The sequence below is a fragment of the Lates calcarifer genome, linkage group LG24 (assembly GCF_001640805.2).
Source record: "Lates calcarifer isolate ASB-BC8 linkage group LG24, TLL_Latcal_v3, whole genome shotgun sequence".
NCBI lineage: Eukaryota > Metazoa > Chordata > Actinopteri > Centropomidae > Lates > Lates calcarifer.
The window spans coordinates 12,582,778-12,607,288 of record NC_066856.1 but is presented as its reverse complement, the minus strand read 5'-3'; the positions used below and the strand labels follow the sequence as shown (position 1 = coordinate 12,607,288).

The following is a 24,511-nucleotide window of genomic DNA, read 5'->3' as shown; positions in this document are numbered from 1 at the left end:
AACCATTATCCTAATAGACTTGTATCAATAAATATGTTTTGGTCACTTAATTGTTTATTCATGATTAGCATTTAGCAGAAGTTGTGGATTAGTGCGTCCACAACCATAAAGAAGGAGTTAAGACAGACAACACAAAAATGAGTTGAAATGTAGACCTCTCTAGGATAGTTTCTGAATTTGCTAATATCTGAAAAAAAAATGCCTCATATGGTTGGTTGTGGTGTATTGGGTATAGGTAAAAAAAAATCATCACATTTTAAAAAGAAACTGTTAAAAGATTATATATTATCAACAAAAACAAAAAAGGTAACTAAATGCAACTCTAATAGATATCGAGGTGGAAATAACATGGCATTGCCTATGACCTAACACATCTGGATAATTTAAAATAGGCGACCAAGAGGTCTGTAGTCAACTCTCCGGAGTCCATAGTCTTTTTGCCCCCCCCATTCCTGCAAGTCTCTCCCATGCTTTTGCTTCCATACCTCCTCTTGGAATGCTCACAAATCGGGCATTTAAGTCCTGATGATGTGTTAAGTCCTCAGGCTTGGAGTTTAAATGTTAGTGTGTGTTCTGGCGGTAAGTATCTGTATGTGTGTATATATATATATATATATATATATATATATATATATGGATGCAGTTAACAATGTGTATGTATGTGAGTGTGTGTGTGTGTGTGTGTGTTTGTGTGTGCAACAGAGAGGGATCAGGAGGCAGCCAAGGCCTTGATCAGGTACAGTTTGTCTCCCAGCTCACTGGTGAAGATGGGGGCTTTTTTGTAGTGTTCAACAAGCTCTTCCATAGAGTTGAACTTGCGCTGTCCAATGCAGTAAAGGTTTTCCTTCAGCTGCACTTTGAAATGCTTGTTCTTGCTCTGCGCCTTCAGGGAGATGGAGAAGTCGTTTGGCTGTGAAAAAAGGAAAAAGTTGTTCAGACAGTGTTTCAGAGCAGCTACAGGAAACAGATTGAATCAGTGGCTGTTGCATGGGCAGGTGTAGGCTACTGACCGATGACTCGCTGTCTCGGATGAGGAAGTCTCCCTCTGCGCCTCTCTGGTTGAGCGCCACCTCTGCCTGGTGGCGTGTCACCTTTCCGTAGTACCACTCCTTCCCCGCGAAGCGCCCACTGCCTGAAGGCGAGATGTAGTCACAGTCAGGTGTGGGTGGCCCAGCAAGCCCCGCTGCGGGTTTATGGGAGGTGGAGTCCAGCACAGTGACGTAGTTCTTAGGCACCAAGCCCAGCTGTCCATCCGCTTTGCGACACTTCCACCACTCCGGGTCGTTCTCTGGCTTCTCCACGACCTCCATCACCTCACCCTTCTCAAAGTTCAGCTCCTCGTCGTTGCCCGAGCTGAAGGGGTAGAGCGCCTGAACTGTGTGCAGCACCCTGTTCCCGTTCGTGGTGCTGTTCACCACAGCTGCCAGCTTCTCTGTTAGCGATCCCACCGGGTCGCTGAGCCCACCCATTCCCCCTCCCCCCGCCGTCCCATCCACGTCCTCCGTCACATAGTTGGATGGAAACCAGCCCGATCGTCCGTTGTAGCTGCCGCGCCACCAGCCGTCGCTGCACTTCTCCATCACCACCACCCGTGTGCCTTTTACCAGAGTCAGCTCGTCCTCACGCTCAGCTGTGTAGCTAAACTTGACCAGAGCAGGCAGGTTGAGGTCGTACAGCCGTTCACCGTTATCTGCATACATGTCTGTGTCAGCGTTCGATGCTGTGTCTCTCATCCCCCCTTTTCTGCTCTTCACCTTCCCAATTCCTAGACAAAAAAAAGAATAAAAAAATCAAGGAAAGGTTTAAGAGTTTACAGATGTAGCATAATCATCATCATCTACACTGAAATTAAGTCCAGTGAATAAGGTCAGAAACTTAATTACAAGGCACCTGACATTTTGAATCAGCACAGACAGGCCTTTGGGCTTTTTTGTGTAAATTGAAACCTAAAAGTCATCGTTTTACTAAAACACAAGTCCCCAGAATTCCAATTTTGACATGCTTCCACTCATGTGGAACAAGTCTCGACAGAAAAACAAAAACCCCACCGGTAAAAGAAAAAAAAAGACCTCTGAAAATTTAAGGGAGGAGGCAAAAACTCCCAGACAAATACCAGCCAGCGATAATAAGCATTAGGGGTTGTGCTGAAATACAGGGAGGGTGGGTAAGCAGGGCTAAATATCATTCCTTTTCCACATTACGGTGCCCTAACCCCCCACATTCCAAATCCAAATACATTCTTAGGGATTAGGCCTAGGTGCTCAGGAAACAAAAAAATAATGGCTGGAAAAAAATCTGAGTGGGATGAAAACTTGTTTTGGCATGAGCCTACAAATCCTGTTGAAACTGAAAAAAAAGAAAAGTGTACTCAACATTGAAATTAATTACAAACTACACTTGCCCTGAACTGTGTGGGCAAAACAGTTCAGTCACATTTCATTGTGGCTAATCACATTGCACTAATCACCTGCGGCCTTGCTTGTACTGCAGCGGGATACAAGACTCCATCCCATTTCTGCCAACACTCTTTCTAGCTCTCATTCCTCCCCTCTGTCTGTTCAAACTCTCCACTCCCCCATCGCCCCACTGAGCTGACCGTTTGCCTTCCAGTGTAATGTGGTGACGATTAAGAGCACACTTATCAAGACTTTATCAGCTGTGATTTAGCAAAGAAACACTTTTTCCTTTGACCACAAGGTGAATTTTATCATACATGCAGTCAACCTCTTGGCAAAGTGTAAGACATGCACTCAGTGGCACCATCTCTAAACTGAAGGGGGGATTACCAGGCCCTCTGGCCTTTTCCTGGGTTATGGAGCACTGAGGCCGGGCTTTGGCAGGCCTGTGGTCATCGTCTTACTGGTCAAGAATTTCCACTTGGCAGCCTGGCATGCCAACAATTGTATGAAACACATGCGTGGCTACCAGAGGACGCAGTGGTGAGCTCACGCCTTCTTCCTCCTTTCCAAGAGGCCAGAAAGCAGCTCTAATACTCACAGCCTGAGCTATCTGTACATTACTTTCTTCTGTGGAAACAAGGAAAGCAACAGTCAACCATTTTGCTAGATCTTGCAAAGCTGATGCGATATTACTGTTATCACTGCAAGCCTAAGGTGTTACTGAGGATGCAGGAAAACCAGACTGAAGCTGAGACCAGACACTGATACCAGACGTGGTAAGCACAGCAAAGTAGTGATTCCATTTCTGATTACGTTTGCAAGGCTGTTGGTTGAATAATCAAAAGTCGCTGGGTTGAAATTATACATGAAGGCAGGGTGTAGTCCTCACCGTGTGTGTGTGTGTGTGTGTGTTGTTTGTTTTCTGGCATGTAACGTGACACAACGCCAAACTGAATCTGTTTTACCACAGACAGATTGTTACTGAAAGGTGTCCGTGACTCAAGGAGTGCAGACAAATTTCATGGTAGCGCCGAGCGTCCAACGTCAAATTGCTTCCAGGTAGACCCTGTTATTAGTCACAACACTGTACATAACTACAGGCTCCAGGCGGGGTTTAAGAGCTGATGTCTGTAGGTCTAGTTATGCCTCTGTACTTTATAAGTCAAAGGGAGAAGTGCAAAAACACATACAAAAATAATGTCTATAACTGTACATCTATATATAAGTATACTTAATGATACCACAACACAAACGTCTCACTCCTCTTCAGTGTTTTAAATGAAACAAAAGGTACAGTGTAAACCCACAACAGCTAGAATATCACATGTGCATTTTGGAAAAAAAAAAACATGTTCATGCAGGTGCAAGCCCCAGGATGTGTCTTATGCACTGTTGGAAATGACCTAGTTAGTTCCAAACAAAGGTCAAAGGTCAACCCTGCATAAATAAAGTATCTTTCAGCTCTAGCTGAGAACAGAGACAACCGAAAGGTTATATTTTTAATCGCGCCAGCCGGGTAACGCAGCTCTTATCAGCATCCCTTGTCGGGGATTTTAATTGCTGCTTCCTGCTACAGCCACACAAAAGCTTTGCATTAAAAAAACACAGAGACCAAGACCACTGCATTTGACTAGATGCTCAATCTTAGCCAAAGCAATAAAGGGAAGTTGGGATTTGCCTGTACAGCTATAGGCAGATGATACCAGGAGAAGATAAGGGCTTGTTATTGAGGGCGTCTGCTTCTCTGAGGGCCTATCTATCATGCTGTTGTAGGTTAATTGCTGAGAATTCACTTGTGTGGCCAAGCAGAAGAGCTGTGAGCTTGTGCTTCCTCTTACAATTTAGCAGAGGCTCTTATCTAACTGAGCTGTCACACCACAGACACGAGCATGGTGCTGTTTAGAGTGAGGCCACTGTTTGCGGTATTGGACACAGCTGCTTTCTGCTCAACTGATGGTAACTGATTTTGCAGCACTTCTTGATATTCGGCCAGTTTTTCTGCCAGGTTCAGTGACGCTGAACTTAGGGGACAGTCTCTAGTCCTTTAAATATGTTGACCCCTATGAGGCACTTATAGTGGCTTTCTGGTATTGACAAGAGGCTGAATGTTTGACTGCAAACAAGAAACAGGGAGATTTCTGGCATTAAAGAGTGCAGTGCACGTGGGGTAATACGTATACAATGACAAACCCAGAATTAAAAACAAGAATGTAGAAAATCTGTGGGTGAGCCAGAGCTGTCAGCACATTATACACACATTTTCTAACATGAAAAAAGAGATAGAGATAGAGACTTTTAGACCAAGAGGTAGATTAATCTGAGTCTTGCGAGAGAAAAAAAACACACACTGCTTAAGCTTTAAAATCCTTTAAAATGACTGAGCAGTCTGAGGTCAAGCACTTCAGACAGGACACAGCTGCTGACAGAGACATCACTGATTGTTATGAGGACTGAAGCTGGGATTCGTTAATTATGGGACAGTCCATCTCACCAGCAGCCCACAGTACCGTTCAGACCTGCCACCTTTACCACAACATGACCATGAGAGGACGAGCAGAACTGGATTAAACAGTATAGAAGAAGTCAAAAACTAGTACATGCCAATTTGGTGCTCAAATATTGTATCAAGAAAAGGGAAGTAGTTGTAGTAGTTGATAGAAGCCAAAAAACTAAAAATACACACCCATTCTACCCCCACCCCCAACGGCTACCCCAACTCCTCCCTAGCTAAGGGAAGCACAATCTCTGTCTCACTGCTCTAGCTACCTGAAGTTAACTCTATATGCTGCCAACTGCCTTAAGATAACATGAGTATATGCAGATGTGGCAGCGCAGCGCTTTCTCCGAAACCCTCAGACCATGCCACTACTCTGCTGTTACCTTGGAAAGGGTTACGAGACAGGAAGAGAAATTAACAAGTACTGTGCGCTGGAAATTTTTCTCTCTCTCGACGTCACATGCTTTTTCCTGTGCATTTCCTGAGAGAAGGATGCAGAGGAAGGAAACGGTGTTGCTTCAGATGGCAGTAAATCATTACAAACAATGACGAAGACCTTAAGACACATTTGTTAAACCCCCTCAGAGAGAAAAAAAAATATCACTTTTTGTTGACAGATGAGGCACAGGAGGGAGGAGGAGAAGAAAGTGCTGGGGAGTTTGTTCGGCTACCAGTGACAGACAGGAACTGATTTTGTTTTTTAACTCAGGCCTCCCCACGCTGGCTGGCTGTCCATTGTCTGCCAGGGCCCTTTCGACCCCCTCAGCTTCCCGCCATTCCAGGGCTCTTCCTCTGTGGACGACAACACCCTGCGTCAGGCTGTCTGACAGTGCCTGAACATCCCCCTACTTGAACAGAACGTTAACACTGGAACAAGCTCAGCAGCAAAATGGTTTGCTAGCTAACGATGGAAAGCCCCAGTATTTCAGAGCCAAGCACAACACGTCACTATCATGTCCTATTTTCAATTCTAACCAAGTTGCCATAAATAATATGAAGCACAATCATACTGTCACTAGTAAGAGTGTAACCACCACTCATATTCACTAGACATGTGACACCATGCAGCCACCCTCGGCCATATGGTCTGGTATGAGACTTACACATTAAATGTAATGACACCACATGCCATCAGGGAGGGTGAGTCAAACAAACTAAAAGGGAATGCACACAAGAGTGAGCTGGCATATTCTTCAGTGGGACTGCCTTTTAACACTAAGGCTTCAATCAACAGCTAACATGGCTGACTGATAGCTGTGCAGGAAACGTGCAGAACTCTTTCAACTTCAGCCGCCTGAGACATCAAAAGCAGACAGCCATCAGTCTCTGTGACGGAGCAGAGCAGAGCAGAAGAAGAAGAAAACGCTCGGTTTGGTTTTTACTGCTCTGGACAGTGCATGGTTACTGTCAGAGGCTACGCCAAGTACAACCTGTCCTGATAGTAAAACAAACAGGTGGTTGTATCAGTTCTGAGAGGCTATAGATAAATGTATACCTGTGCATCACTGTAGCAACACTGGAATGATTAGCTCACTCTCTGCTCTAGGATTTCCAAGCAATAAAAGTGTCTTTGCTGACAGTAACTTCACACTTTTTTAGGTTGACCCATTTTTTTTCTTAAACTTTACTTCACTGACCCAAATTTAAAGTATATTTTTTTTCAAAGCACAAGCATATATGGTTGGGATTCCCCTCAAATCAATACCAATACTGCACTTAAAAACCAAAAGATTTCCATAACAGTTTTTCATGACTGTACTCCTGTTATAAAGCAGTGAAACAACAGGTGTCATGATGCTGATATTTTTCCATTCTACAGTACTCTACAGCATGCCCTTAAAGTAATAATTATCTGTGAATGCAGGTGCAACAGCAGGAAAGTTGTACTGAGAAATAATCTGGAAAATCTTTCAATAGTGGTGCCAATACCACACCTGAGTTTCGGGTATAATAAGCAAAATGAAACTCAACTGTCAGCTTTTTCCCCCAAAAAAACATTTTCCATTAATAAAAGACACCAAAGTTCTTAAATGTTAAACACTGTTTAAACAAAAACTGTCACATATGAACTTTTCCTGAATTAAAAACTGTCGAAAACTGGAAAGAATTCACATCAGGAACTAACTGATCAAAAAATATGTAAACAGAAATGCAATGCAAGCCTTATACCAAGCCCTACTAGCCCTGCTAGACTAAACACAAACAGGAAGTTATTACTACCAGAGAGCTACAAAAACTATTCTATTGTCACCTCATTCTATTGACATCTGAAATTAGATCAATTAATCAATTATTAACTATTTTGATGATCCACTAATCATGTGAGTAATTTTTTTCAGAAAAAATAGCAAACCGTTAATCTTCCCAGCTTGTCAAAAGAGATTATTTCTGTTGTTCTCATTATTTTTATGACAGTAAACAAAATATTTTTTTGCACTGTTGCTCCAACAAAACAAAAAAATTTAAGATGTGACCAAGTTCTGAGATCTTGTGATGACGGAACAATTCAACTATTAACAGAAAATAATAATAATAATCACTTGCAGTCCTACAGACCATTCAGTTCAACAGACAAACGGAGCTGTACTGTGGATGTTTCCACTGTTCTCCTCTACTAACATGTTTACAGTGTTGGCTACACTTCAACAAGCCCAGACCACTGCTCACTTCCTCTTAAGCAATTCTTCATGGCAGAAGACACAGGAAAACAAAGATGAGTGGACATCTTTACGAAGAGAAAAACATCCCAGGCCTAAGTGACGTTGACAACTCTCCCGCCAATCTCTTAATTATGATTATGTCTTTTGCTTTTCTGGTCAGGAAACAGTGAGCAGTGGTTTGGAGAAAAGAAGCAGGACTTGGAAAAGAGGGAGTGAGGGACAGAGACTGCCAGAAAAGTCCAACAGACAGACCCCGCACAATGATTCAACTTCCTCCTAACTTCTCACTTCCTCTCTCTGGCCCACACTCCTCCAAAAGCTCAGGGAGAAATGTGGCTCAAATTAGAGTTTCCGCTCACTGGGGAGGCTGAGAAACAGGAAAACAGAGGGAGGGGAAAGAGAGAAAGAAAGAGAGACGAGACTAACAGCGCTCAGTTTACACAAGCAAAAGGTTTGTTAGCTCATCTCTGTGTTCCTCTCACTCCCTGGATCCTTTAGACTGCAAACAGACCTGTCGGTGAACACATACACACACACAAGTAGGGAAGATAGACAGAGACAGGAGATAACACTCAACAGTTACAAGGTGAGATTACAGCATGGGTGTGCGCCAGGGCTTTTTGAAAAAGTGTGTCAGTGTGGCTGTAAAGTATCCACGGCCCACAGAGCTGCCTGGGTAATGACATTCCTCTGATAACCGAGCGAGGTGTAGGAGATGGGAGCCCAGGTCCCATCAATCAGCAGAGACCCCTTCCTCTTCCCAGCACAATGACTACAGTGTTCTACATGAGCACCCCACGTCCCTTCAACTGTAGCTCATGACTGGTGGCGGTGGTGGTGGGGGGACCCTCCCAGAATGAGCGAGCTCGCCCTGAGGGTAGTATAAAGGAAAACAGACTTTGGCTATGTCTTGAGATATTCCTAAACAGGGTGGAGAGGGGGGTCTTCAAGCATGATAATGTAATCCACAGAGTTGCAGCCCACTCACTAGGACAAAACGCTAGAAAAAATGAAGCAGGATTACTGTGTGTGTATGTGTGTTTAGAAGAAAGAGACAGAGAAGGATTGCTGAGTCAATTACAGGCTTCGGCTCAGCAGAAGGCTTTTCAAAAGCATATCCACCCAGTCTTTGCAGCCGCTCACACAGACACAGTCTCAAAAGCTGTTAAGACACCCTCTCCCTGTCTCTGCCAGCACAACATGTTAGCACAAAAAAAATCAGTTTCCGCCTGCTCTAAAAATGACACATCATTTGGCTAACCTAAAGCTGAAACCCAATAACAACCAAAGTGAAAAATCAGAGAGAGAAAATGAGAAAAAAAAAAAAAAAACTGACAACCGCTCCAGCACAGGCAGAGAGAGAGAAAAAGGAACCGCTCAAACTTCAGACAAAAGCTCTTCTCGCCACTTGTAAAACAAACACAAGTCAGAACAACTTTAAGTCTCTACAGAAAACTAGGAAAGTTGAAAAACTCACGAAAGAAATGTTTGAATAGGTTAGCCATGTCCATTTTGGGCTCGCCGTCTCTCCCTCTCTCTGTCTGTCTCTTTCCCGGCCCCTGCTCTCTTCCCACTGCAGCTGTAGAGTTATTCCATTGGAACACCCAGAGAGCTGGGCGGACAGCAGAGCAGGGCGGCCCACTCTTTGACCATGTGGTCAGGCTTAGCCAATGAGAGTGCGGGATAGAGAGGCCTCCAGTCCAGCTCTGGAAGGCAGAGTACAGAGGCCTCATGGAGAGGGAAAGAAGAAGGGGGGGCTGAAGCTTAGACTGAGAGAAAGAAAGAAAGAAAAGAGGTGAAGGAAGAGAGAAATAGGGAAAGTGAAAGAGCTTTTTTAATAGAATTAAGTGTCTGATATTAGTAAGAGGGTAATAGTCTGAAAGAAAAAAAACTCTTGGGATCAGCAACGGCTGAGTTAGTCAGTGAGTGCTCAGTGTCACATGACTGCATTTGTTTGTAGAGACACACTCATAACTTTACAACAAACCCAGGAAACATGAGTCCTCAAACACTCGCACAGCAAAACACAGCCATCTGCAGACAGATCATACCCTCACACATTCTTTCAATCGATGACACCACTCCACACCCAGCAACAGGCTTGTTTGAAAGAGAAAGAGAGAAAAACCACCCACAGTCTCCCAGTTAAAATGTACCTGAATGCACGTATAGATCATAAACTCCAACACAAGAAGGTGAAGTATTTACAAGCGTTACTATGATTGTATTAGTGTTTAACAAGGCTTAACTCATGTTTTACATTAGGCCTTGTTTTATTGGATATGTGTGAGACCTGTGCCTGTGTGTTTGAGGGTGTGTGTCATACATGCAGCTGTTCACCTGAGGTTATTTGATCAATAGTGTAGTGACAGGTGGGAAGTTGTTGGGAGGCTTATAGCTGTGGTGCATGGCCCCACACGCTCCCACACAACCACAACACACACACACACACACACACACACACACACACACACACACACACACACACACACACACACACACACACACACACACACACACTACATATACTGGACAGACAAATAAACTTAAGCACTTGAGGGCAAAACAGATTAAAAGTGCAGCAGTTATATGCTTGAGTCAAGTGATAACAAATATGAAACTTCTTGTAAATTCATGCCAGTTTTATCAGAGACGTGACTAAAAGTGCAAAACATTAATGAGCTGTGTGAAGAGACCTCTTCCTGTTCTTATATCATTTCTCATCACAGCATTTCAGCACACAACACTGCCTGAACGTCACCAGTCTCTTCTAACCACAAACACTAGCAAACATTTAAAAAAAACACTGTGCAGCTTACAGGAAGAGACAGTTCCCAGTGTCCAACAGATAAGTGTTTTGCAAACACTGCAGTGTGTGATAGAGTTAGAAATTCATGACACAATTCTACTTAGCAGTACCCAAAACACCTCTCATTCTTTTCAGTGCAGTCTGAGGGGAAACGCCACTTTGGGGCCCACGGCTTCCTTGCAGAGGTCACCCTATGCAGGAGTGTATCATCATGACCACATCAAAGATGAGCAAAGGAGATAAGGCTACCTCTTTTGTCTGTCTCACAAATGTGGTGTGATGTAACGTTGTAAAATGAGTCCATAAACAGCAGATGCTGGTTTCAGCTTTGGGGTTCAGCGCAATAATAAATAAGATAAAACTACAATGAACTGACAATAGCTAGAAGTACTGCAATGATATCACAACCACAACAAACCCATTGCCTTTATCAAACAAGTTGATGTGATTTACTGTCAGTATCATGCAGGCCTGTAGTCTCTATGGCGGCAAAAGCTGGTGTTCAGCCTTTATCCTAATCTAATGAGACTGGGAAAAACAAACATGACTGAAGTCTACAAACAAACGTAGTTATGCCATGATGCTCTTAATTGAGACAATGATGCCCTGCAGAGCAGGACTGTTGGAGATCACAGTATGAAAAGCATCAGAAACTAATTTCATACAAACACATGAGAGAAATGATCAAACAGTGATATCATAGGCAAAACAAATGCCAAGCCATCTGGCTGTGATCCAAGCTGGATGCCAGTGGTCAGAGAGTATATCCCAAATTATCATGAATGTCTGTCATCAAGAAGAATTAAGCTAAGACAAATGGTAACCTTGGCTTACATACACAGTTGCGTTTGGCTTGCTCCTGGCAGAACAAAGCCCCTGGGCAAATGGCAGTGCCCAGAAATATTACTGTTGAGTTGACAGTGGAGACAACACCTGTGCCAGTTCAATTCCGGTCGTGATAAGAGAGCAGGAGGAAATCTTTTTGTGATTGCTTACACACATACAGAAAGTGGAGATATTTCAATTTGTTAACACCAAGCAGATTGGTCAGTATTTTAGCTAGTGTCACAAACAAAAATCCCTATTTTTTTAACCTTTAAATCCACATTTGAAATCAAAAAAATATATGACTGTCTTACCTGGGTAAATGCTTCAAGGTTAGATGGAAGAAACACCACCTTACATGAGACACTACACTAAAGACACTCCTGTCAGACACAAAATCTTCACTTTAAGCGCACTGTGAGAAAAAAGTAGCTTACAGGATTTCAACCAATCATCAGACATCTGTCTGAGACCATCTTCCTGCAGAGGCTGCTATACAGTACATTAGACACCACAACAATGTGGTCAAAAAGAATCCGAGGCAGAGCAGGCCTAGATAAAGGCTGCTCTGTGATACTACTTTGGTTTTGGTTAATAAGAATAACCAACTGTGCATGAAACAGAAAGTGAGTCAGCCTACAGTCAAAAAGATGTTTTGACTAAGTCACTGAAGATATATAAATGTTTTGAGCGCAAATGTCTTTGTAAGTTAACTGTTAATCTTGTGAGCATCTAAAATAAAAATAAACAAGGATTTGAGAGAGTAAACATGAACATAGTTTCTGGCAAATGCTTATTTAACTATCAAAAGTACAATTCAATAGCAACTTGTAAACTTGAAGAAACCATAACAGATTTTTTTTACCAAGTGTGTCTTTGAGATTCTTGACAATAGAAGCTTTCCTGGCACTGTTTTTCCTCTCCACATAGTTGGACGGCACAAAGCCTGTTTTGTTGGTGGCATTTCGAACCCTCCACCAGGACTTGGAGTCGTCGAGGAGCCAGAGGCGCTCGTTTTTCTTGATGTCCAGCTCCTGGTCCTGCTGGGCCATGTAGTCAAATTTGGCGATGACAATCACCTCTTCCGTCATCTTGCACTAGGCACACTGAGAGAGAGAGAGAGAGAGAGAGAAGACAAAAAGACATCAGAAAGGCTAGAATAAACATACTGCATTACAGACAATTTCAAGTAATTGATCAGCACAAAAATTCATTCTAATTCTACTACCCGATGAAATCTGGGTCTGTGGTGCCCAATGTGCAGCAGCAGTAGTGGTGATACAGTTTCTATCACCTACAATGATGAAGATAGCACTATGGCCCAGTTTCTATTGTAGTAAAACAACACAGGGTTTCCTCCAGGAAACTGGTTAGTGTAGGTGGTGTGCAACGCTGATTTTTATTCATGTTCTTTTGCACTAATGACAAGTCAGTAAGTATTTAATTACATAAACATAACAAAGAAATTACCTAAACAATGGATTAAGACTATCTGGATCCTCTCTGTCTGTGCAGCTTATTTACACATTTTATTCTTGAACTGTGCTGTCTTCTCCAGACCTAATGATTAGGTAAGAGACAAGCCAAAAGTAAATTTAGAAACCGTGTTTGGAAATAGACAGCTGTACCTGTACTGCATCAAAGCTGAGAACTTCAAGGGCTCTGATACGTCTCTGTTGACCTAGAAACAGAAGACAGATAGCACAAGGGAATTAAACATTGACTCTTCTCAAAATTCTCTCAAAGATTCTTAATAATATTCAGAAACTTTGCATTGTTGTTTTTGTTTCTTAACACAAGTAAGTCACTGTCCATGTAGTAATATCCTAATAGTATACTGATGCCAAAATATAGACAGTGTTATCCAAATATAATTCAGCTAGGCCAGAGCTCTGACAAAATGCCAGCTTCTACTTCCGTAGTTTAGTCTTGTCAGATATAATCCCCACCACCAATTGTATTCTTGAAATAACACATATAAATGACTATTCTTTTCAGTCTTCCAACACTGATGGCTGCCAGAGAATATAGCGCTAATCTCTCAGTATCCACAGTCTTCATAAATTTACAGAGGGGATGATTTCCTCTCAGCAGCAGCCCAGCGATTGTCTATTGTGTTAGGCATCAAACATGAACCTGGGAGCCAGGAAGATGGCAAAGATTACTGTAACAGGGAAGTAAAAAACGAGGGCACTGTGCGTCAGCTGTGTCGTACGCTAGAGAGTGAAGCTCTCACTGAGCACTAATGATGTAGGATATTCTTTTAAATTTAGCAATGGCCTATAAATATATCCTACGTCTGCAGCCTATGCAAATGAAGTTATTAAAAGGACTGCATTATAAGAAAGACTCCTCTGCTGCAGTGTTGCTTTTCATGAGATCTTTCATGTTCCCCAGGCTGTTTAAAATTATGACATGGGATTGTGATCCACAAGCAAAACTTGTTCATGTTTAACAATGAGCACATTCACAACAACTGGTCTCATGACCCATCTAGCCATCAGCACAGTCAGGCTATGCTTAGGTTAATACTGCAGATACTTGGGTCAGCTCTGAGGGAGTGAGGCACTACTGAAGCGGCTGCTCTGATGTCATGGGAGTGGATGGAGTTTCACCTTTCCCCCAACACCCGACTGACTTCAGGGACCAGACACTGACCTCATTGATTGAGAGCTCTCGGTTTTTATTTGAAGCAGCGGTGTCTAGGTTTCAGCTGCAGCTGGCCTTGAGATAGGCCCAGAACCTGATCTTAAGCAAACATAAGAAGGATAGGGAGGCTGAGCTAACTTTTCAGCAGCACCAAGAGTAGTAGAATAAACAATAAATAAGCGTAAAGAGCTGGGAAGCTTATGAGATGGTTCATCCTTTCATAAAACAAATGTGGACAGTGGATGATAGTGCCACATCTCATATCCCCCTATTTATAGATAAGACCACAACAAGTGAAGGGCCTGAAGCTGTAGTGTGTAATGAAAAGACCTATAGGATTTCATATACTAAGCTTTAAGGGGAGGGGGTAACCTGTGGTCTGGGCTGTAATTCTCCATGTGAGGTGTTGTTGACTGAATTTACAAAAAACATGTATACTGTGGTTTTATGTCATGGCATGTTATTGCCTGCTCCTTTTCCAACTCTAATTAAATTAATGAACACTAGGAGACATGTTGGGGAGCGGCACACAAAAACAAAGAGCTGATTTACTCTCCTCGAGTGCTGCCTCTTTCACCAAGACAAAGGCAACAATCTCTCCACTCCCTGGGTTGGGCTAGATAACTGTCTGCCAAAGAGGACGAGAAGTGTATATATGTGCTCCGTCTCCATTTACAACATCCCTGCCTGACTATCTTTTTTTCCCCAGCCTTTACTTTCCACAGTGCATGATAGAATCATTGGTGTTAGGATTGTCCTTTTCCCAGCTATCTCCCATTTTCAGAAAACACACTGCATCCCAGTGTCACTTCTTTGTGCTTCCATCACCCCCCATGTCCAGGGTGGCTGAGCACTAAGTGCACATTAACACCGCAGTGACTTACGACGGTGCAGATGTGAGGGAGGATCAAAAAGTTAGGCGACAGATGCTCTGAGCTAATCGCGCAGCTGCAGACTGAGCCAAGGACGCTCGGCGCTCCTAAGCACTAAACACAAGGTCAGACAGGTCAAACTGCTCAAATGGTGTTACATTCACGTCCACTGTGGATCTCCGTTTACCCTGCTGCTTGGCAGAATTAACAGGTAGCCCAATCCATCACCATCCTCCTTTAGAGCATAGCTTAGCAAGTCTGAACAAAATCTTGATTGCTATGCCCTTCCATTTGTCTTCACTTTTACACAATCAAAATACTTCCCTTAAATTAAATAAGACATGCAGAAAACTGGGGGGCAACCCAGATTATCACGGATGTAATGATGTCATGAATCACTACTTTCAGTCAAATAGCCTATGACATTTATAATGACTAGTTGCTCATATAGATGTTTTGAAGAAGTGACTCCATTTCTGAAAATAACATGGTTGCCAGACATAAAGCAAAAACAGGATCTGTATGCACGAGCTTTGTGGTTGTCAACAAGGGCGACCAGACTGCTTGGAATGGTGGACAGGTGGTCAAATCTGGTGGCCAGTGGTAACGGCAGGGTTTTCCAAGCTCCCTGTGGCTACTACCTCTTGAAACGTTTCTCCCTTGCGATATTTACACTGTAATACTGACGTGCTGACAAAAATGCAACAAAAGACTGTCTTGATATTTGGTTTTTAACTGAACAAAAAATAAAGACACTTTAAGGCCGTGTCTCCTGCCGCTGTTTCACAGTAAGAGCTTTTCAGAGGTGCACCAGCAGTCAGAAGGTTATTCCATTTGCTAATATTGTTAACAGTAGCTGACTTCATTACAGTTCCCACAACTGATCACTATGGCAGGGGAACTTAGATCAGGGAACTTAGTAACAGTATATATGTTTAGGGCTGCGACTAATTATTTTTTCATTATCAGTTTAATTCTGGATTATACTTTGGATTAAGCAATCAGTTGTTAGGTCCACAAAAGCAGAGGGTGTTTGTGAAAAATACCCATCACAATTTACTGAAGGCCAAAGTCACATCTTAAAATTCACCAACCATCCAAAACCAAAAAAATACTGAATTTAAAATGACCTAAATCAGAGAAAGGCAGCAAATCCTCACATTTGAGAAGCCAACAAAACAAATAATTCATTGATAAAATAATCAGGTGTAGTAGCAATTAATTTTTTCCTGATCAAATGATCATTTGAGCCTAATATGTTATGTTTTTCCTGCAAAAATGACTGCATGCTAACATGCACTTCACTTCACTGGTAATAACACAAGACTGAGGTCTATGTGTGGTGATAACGCCACGAGAAAAAAGGTTTACAAATCAGAGGTGAGGCTATGTGTGTGATGCAAATATACAGTACTGTAAACTACTAAATATCAAGCTGATAAAGTTAGTCCATCTTATCTATAGCCATAGCAGCAGCTAGGGGCCAGTGACAGGTCAACCAGTGTTACTATCAGTAACCCACTCATGTTCTAAAGAGTGTCAACAGTGGTCACACCTGTTTCCCATCTGCAGAAGACCACTAATACTATTCTGGCACTTATCTAAATGTTAGTGATTTTCTAGTTAGATTTTCAGCAAATACATTTCTACTTGTCTACTAATAAAATTTAAATAAGCAACACTGCAACTGTGTAGCCCACAAACCACAACAACTGCACATTAGTAGAGTAAGAGAGGTGCAGACTGCAACTTTGCGAGTTCTTATGTTACTATGAAACAACAGTGACATGAGTTCACCACATCCTGCAGTTTACAGCTGCTACCACAATCCCTTGTGTCTATGCAGGAAAAAAAACTCACACACAAGTAGAGATCTAGTCAAAGAGCACACCCAGTGGCCCCTCTGGTAATGCATGATACAGGGACACTACACTAAAGATATGCTCGAGAAGGAAAGATTTGGAATATTATTAGTGTCCAGCAAGGATTCCCAAACGGACATGAGAGGTTCTTGGTAAGAATGAAGTCACAACAACTGGATACTGTATAATGTAAACAAGCCTAAAAGAACAATCGTGAATCCTTGTCTCCCCTCGCTGTGAGTGCAAATAATGTACCGCTGCTCGGCAGGACTGCTGAGGCACTGAGACAGCAACAGCATGAGCTCACAGAGGCAGACAGAGTAACCTAATCCCTGTGACAGCCTGCTAAAATCACAGGGCTCTGCTGCCTTCTGGAATGTGCTCTGTATGCTCACCGCTCACTCAGCCCCTCTGGCACGGCTGCACTTCCTCCAACTTACACCAAAACTTGCATTTTTAGCCACAGGGCAGGTCTGCTTCGCAAACGGGACAGTGCAGGACGAAGACGGGCCGATGAATTCATGCTAGTTTTCTCTTTGTTCCACATCGAACCACGGCAACTAAAACCCATGGGACTGCGTCTCATCCCAGCTGTCCTAGATTCTCTCAAAACAAAACAGCAGCATAGCAGCAAAGGGTCATGGGAGACTTGGCAGGCCAGCTGTGAGACAGGAAGTGTGGACACAAGGGTGACCGGTTGATGGGAAAGTGATGCAATCTGACAGAGTGCAGGCTTGACCCCTGAGTTCAGATGAGTTCAGATAACTTGTCTTTGCTTGGCACAGATGCATGTAATGTATCTCATTTAAGAGATGAGAGATCAAGTCCAAGACCAGTTTAAACTTTTAACACCAGTGTTGCTGGAGGAAAACTACAGAAAACTATATCGTTACTGTATCATATTAAAACTTAATTGAGGACAGAGGGGCCTCCAGTGTTTTGGGCTAACCATATAGGCTTCATGACTGTGTGAAAGCAGTTGGTTATTCACCCCTCGGGATCACCCTCGGCAGTTGGGAATGGCCTAAAATAGACCGTGGCTCATGTCCTTTGAGAATTGCCAGAGATTTTCTCTCATAGCAACAACTAACACCAAAGGTTTCAAGCTTTCTTTTAGGCCAACTTCACATCAAAAGGCTCACTCTACGCTCAAAACAAATCTGTGAGAAAGCATACACACATGTCACTGTTTGAAATATGTTGCAAAGCAATTTAAGCACAAAATTCAAAGTCCAGGCCACTCCATCTTACTAAACAGATAAATTATTTCAAAGACCAGAGTAATATTTATGAAGCTTGGGGAAATCTCATCCAAAAAAAACTATGTGTAACTTAATACCTCTTTAATTGTTTAGCTTTCATCATGGATTATTACTTAAACACATCTGTCAGATTGAGCTTTTATTAAATTTAGTATTCTGATAGACTGAGCACCCACACACAGGATGTGCAATACAAAATACTCATAAAGACTGATCAAATAAACAAACATAACTCAAAGGGGTTTCCACTTCCCCATTTTCACTTCCCAGTTCATTACGACTGAATATTCCCCAAATCACAAGCATGAAGCCGAACGTTACTGTTGAGCCTACGGAGAGATGGCACCTGTGAACCGACTCACCATTTTTGTGGCTGGAAAATAGAATGAGATTCCACACATTATGAAGCAGCTGATAAAAATCCAAATTGTGCATTGGCAGTAGCAAATGAAACAGTTATAGTAAGTAATGGTGTAGAGGGACGTATTAATATTTTGAAATGATGAGACCAATTCAACATAAAAAGGAATGACACAGACATGAGACAAAAATAGTGGCTTTCACAGGGTCTCTTATGTGGGTGCGGGCTGAGAAAAAAAAACATGATTATCACAATAAAGTTAAATTAGTGATCTGTATCAGCGCTGAAAAGCCTGATCAAAGCATCCTTATCGTAAACCACAGCAAATTACACAATCAAAGTGCTTGTAAAAAGCCCACAATGTTGTAAAACAGCACAAATATAGAAACAATATGATTGCACAAGAATAAACTGAACATAAGTCAGAATAACACATTAACTAATTACTTCCTTTAATTATTAAAGAAAGTGAATGGTCTACAACTGGCCTTACAGGAGGCCCTCCAGCATGAAAATGCTTCCTCGCTGTAAGCAGATACCCACCAGAACATAATACTTCTGTGTAAGAAAGGATCTATTTCCTCAGACCCCACCTACATCAGCAGAGCCTACACATCCGCATCCACACCCTTCTATTGCCAGTTGTTGTTCTGGGTGGCCTATTTGCTTATAGCTAACCAGGTCCTACAATGGCCACATCTAACCAATTTGGGATCAAGGCAACAGGAAAAATAAACCTTCAGGTTACCTCACCAAGTCTGAGAGCTCCAGGGGATTTCCCAATGACTAATCCAAGTTTACAAAGCAGAGGGATTCCCAACATCAAGTACTACAGTATGATAAAGATGTTTGTGGTTTGGTCTTGTGATGTCAGGCTACTTAAAACTATTAGTAGCATTAAGGAGTCAGTAAACCAGATGCTGCTCATTGTACTGTAGCTGTATACCTTGTTGCAACTGCAGCCTTCTGGAAAAAGCTATTGTTGCAGTCAAAATAGCAGATCATTTGTAAACCGCAAGATAATAATCCCAGACAGCCTGTGTCAGGGAGATGAAATGGATACAAGGGCTTCCTCTTAGTCTTCGTACATCCTGGCAAATATGAGCCCTAGGGTGCTGTCACAATAGGACTAAACAAGCCACTTGGGACATTAGTCTGGGAGAGCCACGTGTTGGAACTTGTGTATGAGCATCTTGAGAGCAGGAGGCATTCCAGACTGCATGGTGATGCCACAAGAAATCCAGGGTGCGCGCAAATCAACAACATGCACAAGATGTTTGATAGGAGAGAGACAAGAAAGAAAACATTTTCCACAGAAGCCCTCACCTCTGTGAGGCCTGAGTGAGACAGCCTACACACATTTTAAACACTGGGAGGACTGTTCTCCATGAAACTGGGAGTTCTTTTACAATATTGTATTGGGGGTATAATGCGTGTTCTAGTGCCATTTTACTTAAAGCAGCCATGCCTACAACTAGAAAATTTTCAACTTTGGCACCCCAAAGTGATAGTGTCAAACAAGACACTGGCAGATGCCAATGCATGTTGCTAATTTGTGTAAATGATAGACCCCCCAGACACTGAGATGAATGGGTTGGAGGTGTCACAAAGACTAAACCAATTTTTACCAAGATGGTTGCAGTTCTAAAAAAGCTGTGCTATCAAAACAATTTGAAAAATGATATACTCCGATTTTTTTAAATCTACACCTATTGGTTTCAGGAGTCAATTTAATATTGATTCTGAACCTAAAAGCTAGTTCTGTCCAGCAGACAGTGTACAGACTAAGGCTAATTTAAGCCCCAAACTGTTAGATCCTGACTAATTTTAAAATATGAAAAAAAAAAAAAAAGATTAGTTGTCATTTGACATCCAGTATGAATGGTGTCTCAATACCGATTAGTCTACCTGAACTAACAGTAATCTGGCTCTGAGATGATCGATTGGATTTCTGGTATGTCAAACATTTGGTCGTCTGTCTTGCAGTTTGAGCAGTTCCACAGTCTGATTTCCCACATGGCTGCTATCAAAAAAAAACCCATTATGAACGGGAATGAGGTTGTTTTAACATGTTGTTGCTAAAACCTAACTGAGAATGGCGTCATACAAAACTGAACTTCAGTGAAAAACAACCACCATATTGTCTGCATCTTCCAGTCTGCAGCTCCATTTTTCCTTTTCTCCCTCTTACTTTTCCTTTTAAAAGAACTGCACAGTAATGCTGTCTCTCTCTCTTTTGTCAAAACTGTTGAGGACACGACTGCGGACAAAACCAACTAGTTTACGTTCAGTGTGAGCAACTGCGTCATTGCTGGTTCTTTTGATCAATACAATGTGAGAATAGAACTGGCAGGTTCTGGCTGCGCAGAAAGGACAGTTAAAGCGTCCAGTGTGCGTTAACACAACATACAAGAATAATAAAACACAGTGTCTGCCCAGTTTCATGTTTCTGGAATTCTGTTTACCAAACACATTTTAAGACTCAGATTATATCAGCCCAAAAACATACAATATAACCAAGATTATCTTAGTTTTATAGTGTCTTTGGTAAACAAGTCCTAGCATAACATGCTGAATATTTAAAGTGCACCGTATGCAATGCAAATTATTTACCAAAAACATGGTTCTTCAGATGTCTTAATTGGAATATTTCCTCATGATAGAGCTATATGAAGCCACCATTTGAAGGTTTGAAGGCTTCTTCACATGTGACCACCAATGTTGATGACAGGACCACAGACTCAAAGCCTTGCTCAGACATTTCCTTGTAGGACTGCTCATACAGTTTCCAAAAAAACCATCAAGAGAAAACAGGCAGGGATCAGACAGTGAGAGGCAAAGTGGTCAAATCAAAAGAACATCAACATGACAAGAAAAGCTTAGGGGCCGAAAGCCACCCATGGACCACCAATTTGCCATGATGCCATTTCAGCTACTTAAAGAATATTCTTATAGTTTTACTCTGTGTGTGCCGGGGGCCAACAACCTACACCGACTATTAGTTCAACAAATTCAAACAAAAAAATTTCTAGAGGCATACATCAGTGAGTCACACTGAAAATGCAACTGTGCTTCAAAAATCTACTTTCATTGAGAAAAAAAAAAACATTTCTAAGAAATCGTTTTGACAATATTGCTTTTTTTGTCATGGATACACAACAGCTTCTGTAATCAAAATGACAGGTGCGGTTTCAAGTCCACACATCCTCATTTTCTCTCTGCCAAACCTACTGAAAGAAAACCCCGAACCATAATGAACTAATAAAGAAAAACACCACTGAAACTGCACACTTCTTTTCTCACAGATGAGGAAGTCGAATCAGTTACTCTAAGTGAGAGGTGTTGGCATATATCTCAATCACGAAGAGTGTAGACTGCGAAGTTTTACAGAAGTGGGAGGGAATGTCATCACAACATTTACTGCGCAGTGCTTGATGATTTTGCTTTCATATGCAATAGCTCTACTTGATAATAAACAGAAAAGAAAAAGGTGCACTTCTTCTTTCCCTTGTTGCTCCTGCTCTTTGTGCAACGAAGGGCTAAGTTCCTTTCCCAACAGATGACCTTAAGTTAACATATATAAAGTACCTTTATCACTGACTGCTCAAATATGTCTACATGCATGGGCAGTCAAAGGAAAAGGTATCAGACAGAGGGAGAAAAAAAATCATGAAAGAAAATGAGGAAATGGAAAAGAGCTTGTGCAATAAATGAGATTAGGGAGATAACGAGAGAGAAGAGACGCGATTGCAGAAAAAAAAATCCCCCTGTGTCTCAACTTCATTAGAAGCCTAAAGCCACAATAGACTAGATTCCTGAGCTTGTCATTTGAGCAGGAAAATTTTCAGCCACATTAGTTTTTTGGCTATCATGAAAATGCACAGTTGGTATTTTCCTCTAGGCTGTGGGGACAGATTTGGCTGCTGGAGGCCAGTGCTAGCCATAGCCAGGCACTCGCTTCTACAAAAAGAGCTCATCACTGCGTATTCATAAGATTATACTGTCACAACATTCAAACAAGGTTGCTATTAGAGGGTATTTGAGTAAACAGGAGCTATGAATAGGGTATAGATGAAGTAAACAGGGCTACATCAATGCAATATCGACGTAACTGAATAGTGAAAGCTTTACTTCTGCAAAGAGGGGGGTGTCAAGACTGAACGAAAGCCCGTGACCAGGAAGCTGATAGGTGCAAATTTTCCCCCATAGATCCTCTAATGGCCATTTTCACTTCCTACAAATTGGCCTCAAAAGTCAAGAAATATAATATCAGCCTTCCAGAAAGTCATGCTGGTGAGCAGGCTTCCACCATCCCTTTCTTAATGTAAACTATGGCTACCCTCCCTCTGACTCCCACCGAGAACAGAGCTACAGCAGACCAAATGTCTCTCTCCCCCTCTCACCTCCCTGAAACCTTAATGAGAGACTGTGAAGAGGTCTGTCAGTGTGACAATAATTACAGAAACTGTACCATTCAGCAGCTGCAAAAGACCCCCCCTCCCCCTTTGGCATTTGGAAAGACACACATGCTGCCCTCTTAAAATCATTCCAATCTAACCAACCACCCATCTTTAATTTAATAACAGTGAGATAAAATACCTAAGTTATATTAATCTGCTAATTGTTTCAAGTTTTGCAACAGGCCACACAAACATAAGCCACAAGAGCTAGCCAACAGTTATACAGCTTTATCGCCCACTGTGCTACTGAAGCATGACATTTAGTCTGGCTCTGGTTGTGTAAGGTAGAAACAATGTTAGGTGATAAACAGAGAGTGCAGTTATCTAAAAACCTTTCCCAAAAACAGAAATGATTTCACTTACACGGTACATTTGCCTACCCATTACTGGTTTCCCTAGGTAGATGAAAGTACACAGATATTTTCTCTCTAGTACGCGGTTGTTACTTTCTCTACTTCAGTAAGAGCCGAAATGATTAGTTGATTGACAGAAAATAAAATCAGCAACAATTTTGATAACTGATTATTTGTTTAGGGTCATTTATCAAGTAGAAAAAACCCACACCCATCATTATCTCTCCTATATGAAGATAGATCATTCTCGCTGTTTTATATCATTATAAACAGAATAACTTTGGGTTTTGGACTGTTGATAAGGCAAAACAAGATATTGGACCTTAGGTCTTAGCTTGAATGCACATTTTTAGACATTAAATAGACTAAATGAATGTAACATGTAACACAATTCTGTGAAAAATTAATAATGAAAAAGAATCCTAATGCCAGTGCATCAACAAAAAGCCGTGTTAGTGGGCAAACAAGAGGTGATAGACTGACTATAATTACCATTTATGGCTGTTCTGGCTACAAGGAATCATAAGTTAATGTTAGGGAATGCCTACATCGTGACCATGACCAAGCTGGGTCCAATCAGTGCACAACACCCAGTGACTTAAACTTGAGTTTTACTGACATTAATATAAAATAAATAAGAAACATAAATTAAGACACTGAATGTAGTTAATTAGATGATGCTATCTGCGTTGAAAACCGTTGACTGTGGATACCCTTAAGGCGTCCTCTCCATTTTCAGTCTCAGAAATAAAAGCGTTAACGTGGTGCCCTGTAGGGCATGAAATGTAGCTACATTTAAAGGTTGTGCAGCAGTTTTATTTGAGCTTTTATCTTCTAACTTAAGCTTGACAGCGTGTCACGCTACCTAACTTGGCTAACATTAACCTGGCTAAAAAAAACTGACAAAAATGCTTTTAATGGCTACAAATATCTCGATTACAGCCAAACTAACCGTTAGCCAGCTGGGTTAACATTATGTTGGCCATGTTGGCAGGGAGACAGACTGGTTTTGTCTGTGTTCACAGTTAGCTGTTAGCCGACGTGAGTTTTAACGTTACTCGGTGAATTCAAGGATAGCAGCAGCTAGCCTGTAGCTCTCGTGAGAGACGTTAGTGCGGTAGCCTGGATCAGATAGCCTCACCGTCAGTGGCAGCTCAGATTCATACCCCGCTCAGTCATACCACGTCTTACCTGCTTGCTGATGGACACCTTTTCTTATTTCCTTTGGGCAATATTTAATGTGTAGAAGCGTCACACAAACCTAGAGCAGATGCACACAAATGATATCTAGACTCCTAGCTAGCAGCCAGTTATTTTTTCCACTCCAACAAGCTAGCCTAGCTGATGAGACGCTGTGCCCCGTTGGAATAGCATTTCTGTATTAAAGCATGTCACTGCACAGCAGCACAGCTAGGCTAGCTAGCAGCAGCTACACAAGCTGTTCGGATTCCAGGTCCCTCCCGCTCACATCCAATTGGCTGCAGATGAATCGGCTCTCTTTT

The 24,511-nt window shown here is 42.0% G+C and overlaps 1 protein-coding gene across 2 annotated transcripts; it reads right to left on the bottom strand.

Moving 5' to 3' along the window:
* Window positions 1-36: 36 nt before the first annotated feature.
* Window positions 37-24,430, bottom strand: nck1b (NCK adaptor protein 1b). Of its 2 annotated transcripts, XM_018673782.2 has the most exons (5): window positions 24,201-24,430; window positions 12,819-12,871; window positions 12,056-12,296; window positions 1,011-1,765; window positions 37-910 (listed from the first exon to the last, which is right to left on the bottom strand). In XM_018673782.2, the coding sequence occupies exons 3-5, from the start codon at window positions 12,279-12,281 to the stop codon at window positions 710-712; spliced, it is 1,182 nt and encodes a 393-aa protein (XP_018529298.1). In that variant the 5' UTR covers window positions 12,282-12,296; window positions 12,819-12,871; window positions 24,201-24,430; the 3' UTR covers window positions 37-709. The 2 variants fall into 2 exon arrangements, with proteins under 2 accessions (XP_018529298.1, XP_018529297.2); XM_018673781.2 differs by lacking the exons at window positions 12,056-12,296; window positions 12,819-12,871; window positions 24,201-24,430 and adding an exon at window positions 9,034-9,193.
* Window positions 24,431-24,511: the final 81 nt, after the last annotated feature.